General features: G+C 43.8%; 1 protein-coding gene across 1 annotated transcript in view; it reads right to left on the bottom strand.

Annotated features, from left to right (window-relative positions):
• The window catches only part of LOC116425026 (uncharacterized), a 58847-nt gene that overhangs the window by 7501 nt on the left and 28547 nt on the right, over positions 1–22799 (bottom strand). The window contains exons 2-3 of the mRNA XM_031972194.2: positions 4240–4379; positions 140–289 (exon numbers count right to left, since the gene is read on the bottom strand). Of these exons, the coding sequence (XP_031828054.1) occupies positions 140–289; positions 4240–4378 (289 nt within the window). The 5' untranslated portion in view covers position 4379. The remainder of the gene's footprint in view (positions 1–139; positions 290–4239; positions 4380–22799) is intronic.

Below are 22799 nucleotides of genomic sequence, written 5' to 3' on the forward strand. Positions count from 1 at the left end.
AATCGTAGTTGTTTCGACGGAACGACGTTTGCGAGCATCGAGTTTCTACCGTTGACTATCAATATTCTCGCGTGGGTGAACGAGAGGAAAATAGGAGAATACAGTGTGCGCGATTAATAGAGACGAATCAAAGTCATACCTTTCTTGCATTTCTTCTGGATCGTCTTGGTCTGCTCGCAGGACTTGTCGCCCTTCTTAAGGTTCAGCGTACGGGACCGTGTGTTGGTTTTCGAGTCGCATTCCGACCATTGACCCTTCACGTATCTGCACGATACAGAGCTGCCGGATGCTACGTCAACAGATGCAAAACGTCAATGGAGATAATTGGAGGCACGGCACAAGCGGCCGGAGGAATTCCCGAACAGCCTACAAGTTCCTTAATTACGATCGGTTCACGTTTTGCTTAATCGTTAGCCGCCGTGGATCGCTAGGTACATGTACAGGGTGACTTGGAAGTATCGGACTGAAGAAAAATTGCTGTAGACGCTGACGTCCATCAGTGACAAGACAATGGTTGCCGTTCAAACATATTAAACAGTTAACTGTGTTTGACGTCATCGTAGAACTTGACGTGATACTAATTCTTTCAGCGATGAATTCTTTAGTTCTTCACAGAAACATGTAATTCTCCTTTGTCTCGCTTTGATCTTTCCATTCTTTTATTTTATTGCGCGCAGAACCAGAGGTTCTTCCGACTAGATTCCACAGTTAACTGGTTAATCCTTCGCGGATGTCGGCATTTCGAGATGGAATGTTTAAATTTGGATGCGTCGTGGACGAATGATCTGATTAGTCGAACAGCGAGAGAGCACGTAGTTTTTTTTTTCTATTAATTAAGCAATTGATGTATAATTCAGCTTCATATGTTGAAGGTGTTGTCTCGAGTCGTCCGCGAAGGGTTAAACGAAATTGTTTCATTTGCTACGCTTTGAGTAAATATCCTCTAAAATATGACAATTTTGTGGAATATATTGTTATATCAACAGCGACAAAGATGTACGACAATACTGAAAAATAGGATCTTATAAGATTTCGACAGAACAATTTCATTTTCTTCGCGTCAAGCAGCGTTCTCTTGCTCATTGTCTTCTCGTAATATCTCCCGTACGTGGAATACATCTCAAAATGTTTAAAAGCACCGTTGCAAGAACCGTTGAGATTTATAATTGCGAAAGGTTGCACAGCTGATGGCTGAATCACGGAATTTCATCGTTATAATTACAGAGCACACCTCGTAAGCTTCGGGCAGCAGCGGCCGTAAAGCGTGCTTTCATTAAACGGTGTCGATACACATCGCGCCGGATCGTACGTACAATGGACGCGAAACAAACAGGCACGATGCGTAAACGAGACGTCTCTCGTCTGCGCGCGCGGCTTTTTATCGCGGCGGCGAATTCCCGTTTGATTTAATTATCAGCGCTTTGTCGAGGATCGGAGGCTCGCGCGCCGCCGATCTAGTCAATTTTTAATAAACCCTCGGTCAATTGCGAAGCTCCGAATATTTCATACGGCCGTCCCGATGCTCGAAACTTCTGATAACAATTCCTTCCTTCTCCCGACTTGTTGCTTCGACGAATTACCGCGCGATCGAAATACTACCGATTCGGAAGAACAACGATCGAGAATCTAGGAATACGCGAAGCGACCGCAATTCGAAAAAAGCGTAACAGGTGTCCCTCCGACGGGGAATTCTTCGGATATGTTCACCGAATGTTCATTTCGAAAATATACACCATCGTTTCGTTTAACAGAGTCCATAGAATCATTCTAGGCAAAGATCATTCAAACACCTCTCGCAGTTCGATCGCGAACGATTTTTAAACGCGGAAATTCTCTTAGATCCTCGGGAGAATATTCCACGGCGAATACAAGTTAAATCTCGCAAATACGGCGAGTTCTCCGTTAATCGTGTTCATTTCTCACGATCTACATACTCCGGAATCTCGGTTATTCGGAAATCCGATCATCCGAACCCTTAGATTACAGCCCGGCATAATGCAATCGAATTTCGCGAACGCGCTCCGAGGAACTTCTCGAGTCCCCATCCATCCGAACCGTTACTCGGCCAATTAAATCGGATAATCGAGGTTCAACAGTGCCATCAACAACTTCGAACAATGTCTTCCACAATCTCGACGCGCCGAACCCACTTATCCGCGAATTATCCCCAATAATCCAGTTTCCGCAGTCGAACGTTAGAATTTCTGCTCGGCCGTTCGCCCGCCGCCAAGCGACGGTTTGCGCCGTTAGCCGATTCGACATACGCGCGCCATCTTGTCGGGAACTGTAACCGGAGCGCGTACGAACGAAAAAGCTACACAAAGTTACACCATATCCATCGTTACCATCAAGATTTCAACATCCTTCGCAACGTTCACCGAAACATCGAAGACAACTCGCGAACGTTCTGTAGTTTATCACAAAAAACGGGAAGATACATTTTATATATTATCATAATTTTTATTCGTTTACCCCGTTTCGTTTCTCGTTTCCCACATATCCCGAGCCATTTTCATTCCGCGATAAAAAACAATTTCACCGATAAGGACCAATCGTCCAGTTCCCCGTATGATGCAAATGGGTTAACCGGCGTCGAGCCTCCAATTTTTCTCCGATCGAGCCATCATCCGGCAGTAAAAACCGGCCGTTCGGCGAAAGGGAGGAATTCCGGGTGATCGCCGCCATTCCGCGCGAGCCGCGCCGATAAAGTTCCCCATTATCGGTGCCTGCCGCCGCGATACAGCCCGTTTCCTTCTTCCATCGATAACGCGACATTTACGGCGGCCATCGGGAGGAAGCGAGACAGCCGGGGAGGCCGCGAGAACGACGGGGGATTGCAGCGTCGTTTCGCGTGCCACCCCCGCCGACCGTCGCGGATGAAAAGACCCTTTTGTCTATGCGACGCGGCTCTTTCTCGTCTTTCGGACTCGCTTCCTCTCTCCCGCCCTCTCTCTCTTTCTCCCCGGGGCCGCGGACACACAATTGGAATATCATCAGCGGCGCTTCATTGTCGGCTAAGATTATTTGCCGCTCTTAGAAATTTATTTGGGCCAGGATCGCGCGCTTCCGGTGCGGTCCTGCGGCCCGGAGATAGAGCCTTTCTTCTCCGGGCAGACCGTTTTCAACGGAGCACGCCGAAAAAGGCCGTTCCCAGCGTCGTCTCTGTTCTTTCCATTAGCGCTCATTCTGTACTGTTATCAGCGGATTCTAGATTTTTCGCTCGGTCGAGAGTTTTCTCCTTTGATCGGGACAGTTCGGAGGTTCTACGGTTGCTGATGGACTGTCGAGCAGCGATTATTTTGGAAACACTTAGGCAATCGTCTAGAAAGAATTGTACCCCTTCTGTTATCTTCAATTGAACTCACTGATTTGGGTAGAAACTATGCTTTGTAAAAGCGAGAACTGTATTTGATAAGTAATCCCGCTTCGAGACTTAGAAACAATAAAAGATGAACACAGTGAAAGGTAATACGTTGTTTATTAAAAAACTGGGAGACTTCCACGTTTGGTTGGCTAAGTGTTAACACTAGAACTACCGAGCAGTCAAGCTGACTTTACAAAATTCTATGGAAATCCCAAGAGCGCATCTATCGAGACTTCCATCACTCAGAACTTAGTTTGCGTATTACTGAAATAATTTCTTTAGAAATTTCCTAGAGAAGGATCTATCTTTTTCCGGTAATTAACAGGAGAATTTAGGAATGGGTCATTCTGATCTGGTAGTTCTAGTATTAAAGAAGTCGGTATTGTACACGTTTATGATGACTCGATTGTTTAATATCGAGGAAAGTTTAACGTTTGAAGCTTGTATTTCAGAGTGTCCGTTTAAAGTACAGCTGCGAGATGGTACTCGGGATGTAACAACGATCGAAGGAAGTCCGATCGCCGATCGTTGAACGTTTGAGATCGATTCTACGGAGCGGAGTCTATATTACTCGCGAAACAAATGTACGAAATCAGTAGATTTCATTGGAAACCGATACCGCGAACGGTTTTTCCACGTTAAAATTTCCGGGCGGATCGTGTTCTTACTTCCAACCAGAACAAGACCCGGAGTTTCGGCCGCGTTCGTGACTTACTATTGATTGCAGTGCATAAAGGCTGGGTATATGCGGCGGGCACACGAGGAGGTGGGCCCCGGTAATTAATGAAAATCGGGGGAACGGAACGCGAAGTATCTCAATTTAATCTAGATTCAGCGGGCTACACGGATTCTTAATTAAGCTTGATATCCGTTACCTCGTTCTTTGGTGCCGCGAACGGTCCGCACGAGGATCTCCTTGTCGTCCTCCTCCCAGAGATCGGATTCTGCCTTGGCGGTGGCGAGGATCATCAACAAGATGACACCCAGCAGCGTCAAACTCCACCACAGCTTCATTCTGCGGGAAAACCGAGCGACAAAGACGCCGCGTTAATTCGCTGTACCCTTAATTAGCGTCGTCTGGCTAGCACCTCTAACGATTTCGTACTGCACTCGCGAAATTGTGAGAGGCTACTCGAGTTATGTTACTTTCGAGTACAGTGCAGATCGATCTCTCTTCATTCGTCGGTTTCGTTGACCGACGTTATGAGAGGATCGTGTTCATAACATTCTCGAATAGCCTATCGCGTTATCGTCGAGGCAATAAAACACATTAACGTCTCTTTATTCGCAAGTACGTCCGAGGTACTTTATCAAACGTAGCGCGCGTTATATCCGAAAATTGATGACACCGCGGGATAAAATGAAATCGCGCGCGTTTCCGTTTCGAAATAAACGAGAAACGATATCGAACTTCATAAATCTACGCTGTTTATCGCCTTTCCCGTGCTCGCGTGCGCGACAAACGCGTCAAACCCGCGGTCTAATTGGCGTACACGCTACGCGTCGAAGAATTCGGGCCGACATATTGGCGACAATATGGCCGCCCGAAGTGGGCCGCCATGACACCGGCCGAATTCCTCGCCCGTCCGCCTCGGAGTTTCGCGTTTGAATATCCCCGTTTCGTTCGATCCGCTTGAAAAATCGAACGGCGAATCTCGAAATCGTTAACGGCAGGCCGACACTCAATCCGTCGGAACGTTCACACGTTGAAAACTCCCGCTCCGGCAATTACAGCACTCGAAACGCGAGTAACCTGTTTTCCGTGAAATCGAAGTTTAAATATAATGCTCCCGGAAAATTCGTATAAAAATTGCGGGGCCCGTTTCCCCCGCATTTTTTTCTGCTTGTTGTTCCAGTTATCAAATAAACGAACAAATATAAACTCAAAGGGATATTCCGCGAGTGTTTACCGGCGTTTATAGCGGCGGCCGCCCGTTGACTGCGCGTACGAAAATTTACTGCGGTAAAGTTCGTTCTGGTTGTTAGTGTCCCGCGGGATTCGCCCGGGGAAAACTAATATTTTTGCAGTTAGATAAATAATCCTCGCAGGTATTTTCCTCGCCGGGGCAAACTGGGTCGCAGTTTTTCCCCGCGTAAACTCCGATCGCATCGATCGCGCGCCAGTAACCCTCGCCGTGTTCTCGTCGTCCGGCGAGCGAGCTCTTTCCTCGAATTATAATCTCGCGATATTTCGTTTAATTCCGATCGTTACACCAGCGATCCAGGTTCCCGCTGTTCCGGCAGCGCTACTCCAACGACGTCCGGACTCGACGTCTGAACCAGAGCTCAACCGCAACCGCGACTGCATAAATAACGATGGCCGCGACCGATATCCGAATTAGATTGTTTATTTATTCCTCGTCGCGAGATGTTCTGGGACTAATAATCTTGTTGAGAGTTCTCGACCGGCGTTTCACGTTGTTAACTGATCGAAACGTCCGATAATTCAATGAATAAGAAGAAATACGACGGCGTTTAGCCTGATAAAATAAATCTTCGTTAGCCTTCTGGCCTGGTTAAACATTATTTGGTAAATGTTTCAATCGGTTTTCGTTGATCCAATTACACGAATATCCTGATTGTCTATTTCTACATCTACAATTTCCAAAATCTAAATGAACGAATATCAACTTCAGGAACAATAGAATAAACTGTACAGTAAATGCCCGTAAACCTAGTATTAAGTTATAATTATAAGAATTCAACAATAGAAGAATGCGACGTGACAAATGTAAGAAATGTGGTCGATTATAACGTCTCGTTCCGTTTTATTGAACGTGTTCCTTCGATTTTCCGAGATTTCTGCTAGCTTAACGCGTTGAAACGCATTTTCCTCTATAAACTCTCTCCTCTGTAAATGTATCATTTTTCCGAGTACACGTATGCAACGGTGGTTTTGAAAGGGTTAAACAGAGCTTCCGAGCGAAAGGGTTTCGACGGTGGCCAACGAGAATTGATCATCCCCCGTGCGGAATATTAAATATCAGGAGCGCGCGAATGCAGATGCGCGCGCTCTCGCGTGTGTACGACGTGGCTAAATCGACATGTTAATTAATAGGGAAGTGCGGGGGCGAGAAAATTATACCGTAAGCAATTCGCCCTAGCCGGCATGGGAGGAAACCGTTCGTTTGTCTCTTACGTTTGCCCGGCAATTACTGGAATCTTTTCCATTTGCGTCAAGCGATTTCGACAATCAATGCCAATGGAACAATGATACGTTTATCTCATTACGCGGTGCCACTTTGTGGTGTAATCGATCGGGACTCGTTCAGACAATAAACGACCGAATAACAATCATCGCGCGCGGCACCGTGAAAAATTCGAATCGACGCCATTATAACGTCCCCCTTCGATCGAACGTTCTCATCGACTCGCTCGGAGGTCGTTGATGTTTTATAGCGTTATACATAACCGACATTGAAATACAAATATTTTATATTTCGATTCCCATGCGAATTCAAAGGAAAATGCAGCGATCGAGGACACAAAATTACGAAAAATCGGTTTCTCTGAAAAATAACATAGGGAGCATTATACTGAGAATATTTCGAACATTTCCCCATGCGACATCTCCCATGAGTGCGCGAAGATTCCTAATATTGCAAAGAGAATGTTTAAACAGAGTTCCGTATCGAGTAATATTTACTGCGAAGGGGAATATACCGAAGCATCTATCAATTTCGATGAAACTTTGATGAAAGCTAGTTCCCTGAAAAATATTTGACACATGTTTTTTCGTCGGTTGTTATTCATGGCGAGGGGCTGGGAACAGCTGTCAGTCGCGAGAAACGAGGCGAGAGACGTGCTCGCCGAAATATCTTCGAAACTAGTGGAAATAGGAGAATATTGCAAAGCAAAAAGTTGCTTAGCTCCTCGTAACGAGGTTTTCCTAGTACGGAAGAGTTTAGAGATTTTAATTCTTACTTTGTAATGAGTCGAAATTAGTTCTTGGCAATATAATTTCTTTGGTAACGGAGAATATAGAAATTATTTGTACAAGAGAAGTTAATGCTGTTGGATTTATGTAGATTTAACCCTTTGCACTCGAGAGGCGATTCTCAGTCACTTGATTTGATTCGCAAAATTATAAAATCTCATATACAATATTAAGCTTTGATGCATCAATACATGGAATGTTTAAATAAACTAACTCTCCTTTTTAACCCTCTATGGGCCAAATTAACAATGTATTCAATAGTTTCAATAATTTTATCGAAACGAATATATTCTGTAATTTTGAAATTACAGTGACGTTGAACGTAAACGCCTGTGTACATAGTTTAAGTTGATTAATTATTTAACGTCGTTTGTCATTTTGCGATAGAAAATTAAATACGTCAATTTAACTCGGTATATTGATGTTAGACTTCAAAGTCACACGAGCCTATAGAGGGTTAATTTATATGTTTTCTCGTTAATTACTTTCAAAGAACATAGTCCGTGTCTCATCGGAGAATATCGAATATTTCTAGCGACAAACTTTCGAGTGCAAAGGGTTAATTAACGCGTCCGACCATTATTCGGCTTGTCCGCTAATAATCACGGATACAACAGAAAAGCTTTCATCGGTTTCACCGTGAATTTGTTCGCATTCCTGGGGCTCGCCGAAATACTTTCGCAAGCGACCGTGTATAAAATAGTTGCGCGTGTCCGCTGCGTTAACGTTGCTCGCGCAATTTCTCTTGAACCCGGCTGAACCGCTTTCCAGACCGAACTATGCGAAACATAATATGCTTACGTGAGAACCATCGAAAAATCGAGTTCACGGGCCGCGGTGAATACGTGGAAAATAAGTTCCGCCGTTCCCCCTCCCGCGGGGGTTTCAGCAATCCATCATGGCGGCCGGAAGTCTAAACTCGCCGCGCGACTTCTGCGTTCGATCAAACGCGTTCCCTCTCGCCGACTTAATTAAAACTCCCCGCCACGCTCGCCGTTGGCGAACAATATAGCAAGAACGCGGTAAAAACGAAAGAAAACACCGGGAACAATGAATCCTTCAATTAGCGTGTCCGCCGATTTAATGAATCACAACTGCAACCGGCAGCAGTTTCGACGAGATCCCACGAATTTCTTCGTTTCTAATAATCACCGTATTAACCGTCCGCGCGCGGAGTTTCTATGAATATTCATTGTTCCCCGGTAAAATGTAAACGACGTCATTTGCAACCGAAACAAATACCGATTATACATAAATTAAAGAAGACATTTGTCTCGCGATATCTCGCTCGTCTACCGACGCATTGTACGAAGTTTAATATCGAGCATTAATTCTCGCAACTTTCTACACGGTCCCGCTAATTGCGAGTGGGAATCGCCCGGCGAGCGCGGAGGTTTAATTCGTGAAAAAATGGAGGAACGAGAGCGGGCGATAATTTTTAAACAACTGCGAGGACAAACGAGGAACGTGATTGTCCGTGACAGTTGGATGATATTCCTCGTAAAAATCAGCCGCGAAAGGGGCGGGCTTCCAGTATAATTGAATTTCTCCCGGCAATTTAATCAAACGCTATTTCTCACTTCATTTCTGTATAACTGAAGCTCGCCGGGAATAATATGGATCTGCCAACAGTTACCGCGGCCGTGTCGGGGAGCGAATAAACGGGGATGAAACGGCGGGCGGGGAGGGGGGCGGGCAGCGGCTATGTAAATTTTTATTGTCACGCGTCGGCCGGTTAATTCGAGAGCATTTTCGCGAAACGAGCGTCGACCTACGAAGCGTTGCGCTAAGAGACACGTGATTGTTAACAGTCTGTGCGATAACGAGCGAGACTCGAAAAGATCTTTATCAGGTTGAAATGAAATGACTTTGGTTTCATAATATTCCAAGTTCTGTTTCAACAGAAGACACGAAGATTTTTGGACATATTTGTAACCCCCATATCTACCGGATCTGTCACGTTCACTACTTTAAACACTTCACTTCCTCGAAGGAGAAACCTTCAGGAGTCAAGTAAACATCGAAGAAACTATTTGATTTGACCGATCGAAATGATAAAACTTAAAATTCAACATTAAATTTTCTATAATGTATCAACACACGGAACATCGAAATAAAATAGTTCTGTCACTTAATTTATACAAGGTATTTCTTTGTGTTAGTTGCAAAAAATATCATTGATATTCTATCAGAAAATAATGAATATTCATTGAGAAAAATATTCTCGAGTGCAAAGGGTTAATACTTCTATCCACTGATACCTAATCACCTCATCTGCTAATACTTAATTAATCTACCCAATAAACAACTTCCAAGTAACTCTACTTTCCCATTAACATTCTCACCGATTCGAATCCGCATAAAGTCAATCACAACGGTTATGGTTACTATATAAAATTCAATATATTTTCCTTATAAAACCTGCGCAAGGTGGCGATTCTGTTATGGGGCGAAATGGCCATCCGTTTTCCCGGGGGTTAATCGACGAGCAGAACAGGTTGATTGTCGCGAGCCGATGTATACACGAAAACGCGATCGCGTACAATTAATAAGGATTAGCGGCGCGCGACGACCGTAGGTGGTTTCGCGCGGCGCGCCGGCATTTTCGTAGCACGCGCGCTCGTTTTCGGGCGAACTAAATTAATACGCCGATGGTGAGCTCGCGTAAAGCCGCAGTTTCCCGCGTGAATACATCGCCGTGAACGAGTCCCGACGCTGCTCGGATAACAGATTCTACGGGATGAAGATTAAAGTTTCGGGCCTTACTTACTTGGCCGCCATCTTGCTTTCAAGTGGTGCCAGGAGAAACGCTTTCTAACTTTAACGAATAGTTCCAAATATTCTAGACTGGATAATAAATTTTTCAATCTTTCTTATCTTCAGGAACACTCATTTGTATAAGTTTCTGTTTAAATTTAATAGAAATTTTGTGAACACTGCATTGCAATTACTACCTGGCCGCCATCTTGCTTTCAAGTGGTGCCACGAGAAATGGTTTCTAACGAACAGTTCCAAATATTCTAGACTGAATAATGAATTTTGTCAATCTTTCTTATTTTCGGGAACACTCATTTGTATACGTTTCTCTTTAAATTTAATTGAAATTTTGTGAACACTGCATTGTAATTACTACCTGGCCGCCATCTTGCTTTCAAGTGGTGCCATGAGAAATGCTTCCTAACGAACAGTTCCAAATATTCTAGACTGGATAATGAATATTTCAATCTTTCTTATCTTCGGGAACACTCATTTGTACAAGTTTCTGTTTAAATTTAATTTAAATTTTGTGAACACTGCATTGTAATTACTATTACTGCATATTATAGTGGTAACAATGTTATTCTTACTATGATTACCGCGATTACGCTGTTATTATTTTTATATAATTAGCATTATCATCGGAACGTCGCGTTCATTACGAAATAATTCGAAAGTGCGTGCAACAATTCCAGTGCGCACGTAATATTACGTAAAGGCAACATTCGATTGCAACTGTCGCAATTATTTCCGAACGTAATGCAATTACAATCGAGCGGGAATTAATGTATTAATTATTATGTACTCCGTCGCGTCGCAAATAAAACAGAAAGCTCATTAAGCTTTTCGTCACGCGACTTATTACGGTATCTCCGGGATGACGCTGTTCCGGAACAAACGTTCGAGTAACGCGTCGAGTAATGTGTACACGGCTTAATATTGGAACTAGCGAACGTTTAACGTGATTAATATATACCTGACCCTTATGAGAATGGAAACAATAAATTTTCCTCGGTTTCTTCGCGTGTTTATCAGTAGAATACGAGTGAAACCGTTTACTTTACAAATCGTTTCGGGGATGTTACACCTCAAAGATATCAATAATTCCGAAATAAGGTATAATCAGGTATAATAATATATACCTCACCCTTATGAAAATGGGAACAATGAATTTTCCTCGGTTTCTTCGTGTGTTTATCAGTAGTATGCGAGTGAAACCGTTTACAAATCGTTTCGGGGATGTTACACCTCGGAGATATCAATAATTGCGAAATAAGAGAACTGAAACCAGCTATTTGAACGCCGGCGCGGTAGTTCCGGCGTTAATTGCGAGATAACGAGTTTCCTTCGCGAAACTATCGCGGCAACGCGGAAAGGATTGCAGGGCGAACAACAGGGGAGGAACGGGCGATGATTCCTTAATGTCGGCCGAGACGAAGTTCCCGTCTGACGCGTATAGTAGGCCCGTCCCGGCGAAAAGGGGACGTTAATTAATCTTAAGAAGCGCAACGGGTCTGTTCGTTAACGCGGACGGAAAACTGGACGGCAACTTTTTAAATTTATAATTAAACTGGTTCCATTTCTCATTCTTTTCGTCGTTCGGAACATTCACATCGCACTTCCCTGGAATTTTAATAAGCTTAAAGACTGGAGGAGCGGCAGCTCCCCCGGTTCTCGTTAATATTTATACCCGGCGACAGACGATCGCGGAACTGCGCGGGACAATTTTTATCGTATCGCTAACGAACCGGAATTGCTGGGAAATTAATATCGCGAATTAGAAGAATCTCGATGGTTAGTTTTAGGATGAAATTAGAATTGAATTCGTCGGTTTCACCTATGTTTCACCGAATTTTCAGTTGAATCTGAAATCAATTATCGACTCCGACGATGTATCGATCGCGAGATATCTTGTTCGGCGAGGGGAAAATTCGATAAGCGTATTTTATGCTTTGAAAATACCTGCAAAGCTTTTAAAGTTCGTTTCCATCGATTTGAGAAAAAAATGTTCACTCGCGGCGGGGAAGAATTTATTTCTTGAACTTCTTATCGATTCGATAAAGGATATTTATTGGTAGAGGCAAAGAGACGAGTTTATCGAAGTGAAAAGGGCTTGTGTGTATTTTCCTTTTGCGGCGCGGAATAAATGACGTGGCTCGATGGATTGAACTCGAAGAGTGATTACTCCGATGGCCGAAGAAAAATTACCCATTGAAACTGCCGGTGCGTCCAGCGCATCGCGAGGAGGCGACCTCTTTGCGAGGACCTCCTTCGCGGGAAGATCTTTACCGGTATTATATTCGATCGGTTGCTCTTTCTTTGTATCCCGGTAAACGGGCTTCTATTATCCGCGTTCGGGGATGGGGACGCCAAAAGTGATTGTAAACGCTGAGAACAGAGCCAATCACTTAGCGCCTCCTGACGAAACGCGTAAAAAATATATGACTTGGGAAAAAGCGAAAGGTTTCCGATAACGAATGTTTCAAAGTTATTCACTCGTGCGGGTAGTAGAATTTCGAATGATACAGAACTTTATACCTCGTGTTATTTCATCTGTATATTTCTACTCGTACGTTTGATGAGAAATCACCTCTCCACTAACGCAGAAGTAATTTTTGAAAATGGAAGGAATAAAAGACTGTTATCATTTGCTTCGTCGATGGACCGCGGTTATCTATATGGACGAAAACTTTTGCTCGTTAATTTTTGGAGACCGCACTAAAAGACAAACAATGGCTGTCGTTAACAAACAACACCGCAATTAAGAGTTGAATTCCTCTGGCGAATAAAACGGGTAGCTTATAAAAAGCATACGGGATTTTTCGCAATGCCGAAGTTCCGAAAATTGCGTGTGTTATTAACTGAGAAAGTCCGCAGTCCGGCTATAACTTCGCCCGCAACGGGAAGCAATTTGTTAAGTCTTAATAGCGCGTCGAACATATTTTAAAAAGTTTAATGAAACAAACTCTTCAATTTCCTGCTGGAAAGTGGCGCGAAAAATCAAACTAGCGAGCCGAGCAGTTGATGAAGAGAGGCATTGATGAGTCGCGGGGAAAAGAGAACTATCGGTAGAACTAATATCGCTGGGTCGGGGGAATATGCAGGCCAGGGATTCTCAGTCTCTAATGTGCCGCGTACTCCGCTTAGGTCTCAGAGGAAACCTGAGCTCTCGATCTTTTTTACTTTCCACGTAATGCCTCCTTCTCTTCAGAAATCGATCATGTTTACAAAAACTTGGATTCGCATCTAGGACGAGAAACTCTCTAAGGATCACCCAGAATATTCCGGATGAAAAATCCTCCTGCACGGTACGACCGGACGATTCGCATTCTAATTACCTTCCAAATGAAAAACGATCATAATTTAGTACTCCATGCTTCGTCCGACCTAACGAGACTCAACTAACCGATGCTCGAACGTCCAAATATTCCGGTAACCAGGATCCTTCGAAATTCCGCGCGGCACGGTCGTCCCGAAAAATCACTTGCAGCTCGGTTTGAGAACCGCTGGCATAGACCGCGGCCCCGGATCCGGCGGCAGGACGTCTCCGCCGCGGAAAAATAGCCGCTCGGCTGCGGAACGCCACGCCGGAATGAATTTTAACGAGGTAGGCGGCCAAGAGAATGGCGCAAATCGGCCCGAAACCGGCGACGAAAAGTTTAATAACCGCGGCGTTAATGAACGGCAGCTGCAGTTCCGCGAATCGTGCCGCAGCCGTGCCATTTCGCGCCGCCTGCATTCTTATGGGGTGAAAAGAGCGGCCACTAGAATCGGCGAGGGGAAAAAAGCGGCGGCGGCGGCGGCGGCTGCAGTAAAAGACGAGAGAGAGGGGAACGAAGGGGTCGGCGATGGAAAATCGAGAACGCCGCGAGAAATCAAAAGGAAACGAGCGGAGAAAAATGAGGAAGATAACTGCCCGGGGAAAATGGGGATGCATTAGGTGAAAGGGGATTGAAACGCGGGGAAGAAGTCGAATTGAACGTCCTGTCGGAGGAACAAGAGCGCGGCCGAAAAGGGTATACCTGCTTTTTTCGGGGATGCTGAAAGAAACGGAAACGTGAGATGGATAGTTAGAGGACACGGAGCGCTGTGACGTGGGAATTTGTTTCAAGGGAAATTAGATTGGAGGAAACTGTGTATATACTGAGTTGGGAAATCGTTTATTGCAGAAGTAGACTGAAGAGATTAATATTTGAGATATATGGGGATTGGCTGTTTTCAGGAATGATGTTTTCTGGTTAATTGGATAAACAAATTTAGAGAGGATCTGTTAGCGCACCGACGACGCGAATGTTTCTTTTGGTAGAAAATGAAGGACAGATGTCGACGATGATGAAATCGGTAGGAACGAAAGAGGAACGAAGAATTAACGTATATTAAATCGAAGAGAAACGAACGATAACGACGCCGGAGTAACGAGGATACGTAGGAAGCCGGTTCTCCAGAATGGCGGCTGTCCTCTGGTGTCCACTTGCATGGAAAATTTATATTCTTCCGGAGCGCGCGCGTCGGGCTTCTCCCTCTTTTTCTCTCCCTTTCACTCTCTCCTCCCCGTATTACGTTTCTAGCCGTCGCACTCATCGATCCTTCAAAACTCCGACAAACGAGTCCACGGCAAGGGGAACGAACGTTCCTCGAATTATTCCCGTAATGAATATTCCAAACCCGATTACGCTCGACTCATTTCCTCGCGCGATCGAACGCTTTTCCACCGTAACTGGGGTATAGAATATATATGTATACACGTACAGAGAGAGAGAGAGTGAGAGAGGACTAGAAAGAGGGATACTGCATATGTGTACTTGATGAACGGCGATACAGTCCGATCGTCCGGAAAATTTCACGTGTTACAAGAAACACGGCGGCGCTGTAATTCCCGATACCAATATCTGTCCCGGCGATCGGCCGTTGTATCGCAGTAATTTTTCGGATTAACGGCCGTCCCGCGCGACGGAACGATCACCCGTGATCGCGCGAACGAAAAGCGTTTGTATTGTACCGCGAATACCGTCGGATTTTTCGAACCGTTAAAACGAAATCGATGCTTCTTACTGACGCTTTAACAGGCGACGCGCGGTCGCCATATTGTCGGCGTCGAAATCCAAAATGGCTTCTCGCGAGCGTGCTAAGTATACGAAACTTTCCAACGGTAAATTGCGAAACCAACGCGGTTAATTAATCACGGCAAACGAAACGTTCAGAAACGTCGTTCAACGATTCGCAATTACGAATAGATTGAATAATCGAAAATGGATAAACCGGAGCGCGAATCTCGACGTTACTTTTAGGTTAGGTTCCCGCATCGCCGACGAACACTGTCGCACGGTTAATTAAAGCATGCGGATAAACCACGTATTACATTTTCACTTCATCAGGAACGGCGTATCTAATCAACGACGAAGAGTCCACTTCACGATTAAGAATATCTTCGCCGATCGCATCGGTCCTAATGAAGCCATAATTATTCTCTTCTGTAGGGTGCTCGACCGAGAAAACAGGCAAAAAAAAGAGAAGCAGTGGGAGGGAAAATAAGGGTGTCACCGAATTCCGCCGGGAGGGAAGAATCCGGTTCAGTTATTTTTTTCGGTGTCGCTTCATAAATATGCGGAACGAGGCGCGACGATGATGACGATGATCATCATCATCATCGCCATCATCAGCGGAGGAGGAGAGACACAGCAACAGCGAAATTGCGACGCTGCGCATCGGCCCTGACCGATCCCGGCCACGGAAGCTGCAGATTGATTCGGTTGGTGTATAAAAGGGTACGCGACGACACGCATAAATCATTGTTTCAAGGTCCTTCCTTGCGCCGCCAATGGGAGCGCATAATATGCAACCGGCGCGAGAGTGAAGCACGCCTTCAAAGAGACTCTCGAAAATTGATCCTCCGACGTTCCTCGACGCTCCTCTCTCCCCGGCGAGATTCACGGCGAAGAGGAACGACGGCGAACTTCGACGCGGCGATTCCGTGTTTACTTATTCCATTAACACTCGAACAACCGATTACCGGGTCCTGACTTTCAAATCCCGCCCCGTTCAGCCGGTGTTCTCGTCGTTTTTCAATTTCTCGAGAGGAGAGCGTCATGAACGGAAGGATTCCCGTGATCGTCTCAACGTTCCGATGGATTTATCGTGGCGTCTATTTAGAAAGATCAACAACGTGTTAATTTCATTTCAAATGAACGAACGCTACCGTGTTCATCAGCGTGTTCGAGTGTAGAACACTTTGAAGAATGGAATTTTTCTTGAGTCGATGTAGATTCGTGGTCCTCTATGCTCGCGATGTCCGAAGGAGTTTCTCTTGATCGATCGGATCGGAGTAAGTTGAATATTCGTTCGATTCTGAGCATATCGAATTTCGTTTTCGAAACAATTATCTACTCGCAATTATTTGATTTTAAAATTCGCCGAACTCCGAGCGATATTCCATTCATCCCGTGCACACAAAGGACTGTATTAAACAAACTCCGAGCCATTCTACGTTCCTTCTATATTTAAAACCTCGCCGATATACAATTCAATCGAACCGGCAGGCGGATCCGGCACAAGGTTGCCCGGAATTTAATCATTCGGAGCCCACGCTCGCCGGACCGGCCGCGCTCGAAAAGCCGCGTGCGTTTCTTCCGTTCTTTGTGAGAGAGCCCGCATATATACGAGATAACAATTTCGTCTGTCGATAACTCGGTTGCTCTCATCCGTTATGCCACGTCCTCGCTGGAGTAACGAGCAACTTTTTGCTGGCGTTGCGTGTATCTTCGCCCTTCGGGACGATATTAGTTCACAGTTCTGTCCGGAGTAAGCGTTAACATTAACCCTTTGCGCTCCAGAAGCTTTTCACCAAATATTCAATATTTTCTAAAGAGATACAGACGACATTTTCTTAGATTTAATGAAGAGAACTATTTTCTTTCAATATTTCGTACATTGATTCATTGTACAAAGTTTGATAGTAAACATCAAAGTTTACAGTTTTGCTGTGTCAAATCATTTGGTGACTTATAGGCGCCTCTGGAGTGCAAAGGGTTAATATTGTGGAAATGAATGTATTTGAATGTCAAAGCATTGGAATATTCTAGACTATATTGATTTTCTCTATATTGATTTTTGTTAATAATGTTCGTTTCTTATGAATCTAGAATATTCCAAATATATGTGAAGTTAATGCATGGCAATGAAAGAATGAAATGATAAAATTCAGAGTTCAATATTAAATTTTCATATAATACATCAACGCATACATCGAAATAAAATAGTTCTGTCACTTAATTCATGCAAGGTATTTCTTTGTGGTGAGTGAGAGTCACCTCTCGAGTGCAAAGGGTTGAACTGTTTGCGATGGTTTGCCAGACTAAGGGTGGGGCACCGAGATTTTTGAGACGTCGAGGTGAGGCACGATTCGGAGAAGGTTGGGAAACACTGGCTTAGATGCTTCTGCGATCGATCCGCGAACAGATACGCGTGAAAATATTATTCGGTCCCCTAAAGCCACGTCCTCACTCCGGTAACGTCCAGGAACTTTTTTGCCGCCTCTCGTTGCCGCGTGTTCCATATTCCCGGCAAACATCTTCTCGCAGAAATATTCTATCTACAATAAGGCAACATAATCTGAGGGACGTTTCGCTTTTATTTCAATCTCGGTGCGACATCTGCTAGCAATAGCGACACGAACAAGTCCGGGGAAGCATTCCGCGGCGAACGACTTTTTTAACCCGTCAGGGATCGCGCAGAATTTTCGGTTGCTTCGAGTTCTTCCAGATTTTTCAGAATGTTATAGCATTATTCATTTTTACTATGGATACTATAAAAACCAGTCGCAGTTGCCGATAGATTACAAAACCATCCGGAGTGCCAAGGGTTAACCTTTCGTCCATAGTGAAAATTCACGCAGTCACGTGCACGCTTTCCTCGCGGTCCAGTCGCTCAGTTCCAGACACTCTTCCTATTCTTTCAGCCACTCGAGATTTTCTAAACGCAGTCACACTATTTTCCAAACATCCCAGCGCCGGTCCGTCGCAATACGATCCGGTCGCCCTTACGCACGCACGACAAACCGTTCATCCTACAATACTTTAATCTACGCTAAATATTCTAGATACTACAAAATTGATTCTTTTTGACCAAGGAAAGTTGGTGTTCGTCGAAATGCTTTCTGAGAATATTCGAATTGGCCCTTAGCGGGGTGAACGTTCCGCTTTGAGGAAGACCGATCTAGATGCAATCGGCGCGTGGTACGACGACGTCTGGTCGAGTCACTATTGTTAGCCGGCGGCTTCGGTGGCCTAGAACGCCGGACGAAAACGACAAGACGGTACAAGACAAGAAATAGTTCGCCCGGTTACGGGAACACCGTGCCAGGAAGAATGACGTCGAACCACCGCGAATCTCCGCTGAACAATGGCCCCGGAGGAATCCCGGCGGAATCCTTCGGCCGCGACATTGTCCGGGATCCTCCGCCTCGGCAACAATAAGACTGATATTTTCTCGTCGCTGAACTCGCGGCAGACGGGAAAAGGAATTATATGTATTATGTCGTTGCCAAATTCTGGCAGGTCTTCCTGGATAAAGAATTTCCTTCTAACCTAGTTTTTATTTATCAAGAAACACTCGCGAAGAAACATTGAAAGTGAAACAATCAAGAATACTTTACATTATTTCTCGTCGCTGAATTCGCGGTAGATGGGAAAAGGAATAATATGTATCATGTCGTTGCCAAATTCTGGCAGCTCTTCCTGGATAAAGAATTTCCTTCTAACCTAGTTTTTATTTTTCAAGAAATACTCGCGAAGAAACATTGAAAGTGAAACAATCAAGAAGACTTTACATTATTCCTCGTCGGTGAGTCCGCGGGGCAGAATAAGAAATTTGTTATCTTCAGAAACGGGAGGAAACTAATTTCCCTTCGAACGGATACTTGCAACGAGGAACAACAACGATAATTTGTCTTTCCCGCGGGCGTGGAGGATCGCGAGAGAAAAATTAGGTCGAAGACATGCCTCCATTAAGGCTAATAAACGTCGGTTCCAAAACGGTTCCGTAAATTGCGAGTGGATCTTTTGATTTGTGAGAGCACTTAACCAGACGGGACTTACTGAGTACGTAATTAATGTCCGGCTTCATGACTAATTACTTACGTTTCTACTTCTTCGTTTCTAGGCCCTAGTTCCCTCAACCGTCCATTTCTTAAGTAGAAGCGCGGCGAAGTTTTGAATTTCAAATCCAACCGACTCGTATTAATTTATATTCAACTTCGTTGATTCGTTAACTGACAACAGTGAACCACTTAACGGACAGCCTAATGATAAGTATTGACGAATACGGGCCGAATTTTTGTTCATGATTATAACAAAATCTATGCAGTACAAAATTAACACGTTGAATGCCGCACAATTTCATAGAGCAAACTACACAAGACGGAAAAAGTATAATATTAAATCATTCGATTGAACTGTATCATTATTATTACGCGTTCGTCTAGCTGAATGTCACCGCATTAGGTAACAATATTTATAATATACAAATGTTTTCAAATAATCGTCGTTTAATCGAGTGAGCTACAGTAATTCGATTTGGTTGGGTTGACTCCCATGGCATTTAACGTGTTAATAAATATTCACATATGAATACGAATTAACAATTTACTCAATAGTTCCAATAATTTCATCAAACGAATATATTTCGTAACTTTCAAGTTACGCTGACGTGAAACTCTCAACCCTAAGCGTGTAAAAATTTCAGTCAACCGATTACTCAATTTTATTCACCATTTTCAGTGCAAAATGAAATAAATCAACAAGATGCCAATATACTGATACGTCACTTCAAAGTTACACGGGCCTACAGAGGGTTAATATACGGAAGCTCGAAACAATTGCGTTATAGGAGCTGCGCCGCACAGAAGGCTTTTAGGTTAGGGCATTTAGAATTTCCGTAGCAATGGCGTCGATTATCGGCGTGTGTAGGCACATCGCGGAATAATTTGTCGGTCTCCTGTCGGGACACCCTATACATCGGCCGATTAATTAGTCCCGTCATGGAAGGGGTAATTCAATCCCGGCGAATAATCGGCGAGTCAGCAGTAACGCGAACTCGGTTTGTACCCTGCGGTCGCAATGGCCGCGGGCGCCATTCAAAGAATTCGATTCCGCTGCGGTTTTCGTTACGGTATATTGTTGACGACGCTGGAACATTGTCCGCGCCGCTGGACATTGTTTACCTGGCGAGCGTGTTATCGAGCGAACAATACCCTCCTCTTATCGTTCTCCAACTGATTTCTGGCACTCGATTGTGCTCGCGCTGCCCAGGAGGACCTATGATCCTCCTAGGGCCGCGCGCTGCCGAATAATAATAATTCCGCCGCTATCGAGGGAATACACGCAATACGGAACCGGTGTATGATTCTTTAAACCATTTGCATAATTAACGTACGTGTACGTTCTCAGGTTAAATCGTTAATGCATGGTTAATCGATACCGTTGCATCATATTATTCATTAGCCGTTGCTAATATTGCGTGGGATTATTATATCGTTATTATTACGGATTATTACTACTACCGATAATAATAGTAATATTATTAGTTACATGATTATTGTGGTAATGGAAGATTTCTAACCCTTTGCACTCGACGCAGTAAAATTAGAAAATTTAATAACCCTTTGCACTCCAGAAGCTTTTCACCAAATATTCAATATTTTCTAATGAGATACAGACGTTTTCTCAGATTGAATTAAGAAATCTCGCATGCATCGAGGAAGAGAACTATTTTCTTTCGATATTTCGTACATTGATGCATTATACAAAGTTTAACCCTTTGCACTCGGATGTTTCTTACTAGAAATATTTAAGATTTCTTTACGAGGCGAAGACGATGATCTTTGAGACCAATTCGAAGAGAAGTCACCGATACATTGAGGAGCAAAGCTGTTTTATTCCAGTGTTTCAAGTATCGAGGCATTATGTTATAATTATAATTTTAAATCCCTAATTTCCAAGATCTATACGGTCGAACATCAATTTTTCTAGGAACAGTAGAATAAACCGGACAATAAAGGTCCATAAACCTATTGTTAAAAAAACGAAATACTTCCGTGTAAAGGGTCAATTCTACCGTATGCAAATGGTTGAATCTAAACGTAATGTGCAACGCTTAGCGTTCGTTCAATGAATCGCCCAGAATGGGATTTCTTCATAATTTATTTCCTATCGCGTAGTCCGGATACTTCCGTTGTTTACTGTACACACAGAGCGTACAAACATTGCAGAAAATCCTCGCGGAACATCCCAGCGTGATTTGTATCGACGCCGACATATTTGTGTTACAGGGAAAAATGCTGCATTCACACACTGCAAATAATAATATAATACGGGCGTCGCGCGTTCACTGTTATTTATTGAATTGATATTGTAACCGAACGGAGCGGACCGATCGAATATATGAATGTTAACGAAACTCGTTGAGAGGTTTATCGTTCTGTATTTAACGGCATCGGCGTTAAATTTCAAAGTTCCATTTCATTTTCTTACTTAATTACTCGCTTGACATAGATTCTCTCGGTATCTGCAGTTACACGTCATAAATGCCGTTTATTAATTGCTTAACATTCACGAGCTTCAATTCATAATCCTCGTAACTCCAATTTCCAAAAATCAATCAGCAAAAACGTGTATTTACACGAAATCTGATAATCCATCAATCAAATTTTCATATACTTTGACCCAATAAATTCCCAATTGTTCAAAGCACTTGTCATTCACAAGTTAACACTCATTGTGTTCAGAATAATTAAAATTCGAATATTTGAATATTCAGATTTGAAAAACTTATTTCCAGGTGTTCCTATTTTCGTTAACGACGATTCAAGTGTATCGATAAAGTCAAGAGAGCAGCAAAGTTAAAAGGCTTCTCCGAGCGTTTTCGAAAGTTTCAAAAGGAAAAATATTTTTTCTTGAAACACATCCAGGCCTTTCTTTCGCCCGTCGCGTTTCTAGATCACAGCACGTCGTCTTCATCATCCGGCACGCGACAGTAAACAAAAGGGTAGCCGGCTTTTGCTTTGCGACGCGAGCAGAAGAAAGGACTCGTAGGCGGGGGATCTTTTAAAAATAGCTTTCTCCGCGGGAAAGCCTCGAGTGGGTTTCTCTAATTAAACAGAATTTCCTTGGCTAACCACGCCGACGAGTATCGTCAGGATCCTCGTCGACGGCCGCGCGCGTTTACGTCGCGTTTCCTCGCCGCGTTCACGCGGAATTAGACGCGCCGTGTCCTACTGTGTGCAATAAAGAAAGCGTGAATGAGAAAATATTTTTAATATTCTTGTCGCAACATCGAAGCATTGTTGTATGAAGTAAATATAAAATGAAATCGTCCAAAGTAAATCTCTCTTGTTGATTGCAATTCCAATTTACCGCGTCTCGCGCGTTGTAATATTTTCGGTTGGACGCGGTAATAACGACTATTTGATGAATGATTTTAATAAAAAATTGAAATCGATTATAGTCGTAACCATTCATGATAGTCTACCGTGGAAATGGACGATGAATGAATGAAGATAAAGAGAAAAATGTTGTCAAGCCGAATGGGTTAAGTTGGTTTCAATTAAACGTCTATTGTGTGCACCGTAGCGATTTTTACAGAATAAATTGTTCGAACGTTAACACGTTCACTGCCACGGTAGTCACCGGTGACCGGAGCTTCAAGTTTTTGTTAGAAATATTTTAAATAAAGAAGTTTTTCGTTAGA

Source organism: Nomia melanderi, chromosome 7 (genome assembly GCF_051020985.1).
Source record: "Nomia melanderi isolate GNS246 chromosome 7, iyNomMela1, whole genome shotgun sequence".
In the NCBI taxonomy this organism is placed as follows: domain Eukaryota; kingdom Metazoa; phylum Arthropoda; class Insecta; order Hymenoptera; family Halictidae; genus Nomia; species Nomia melanderi.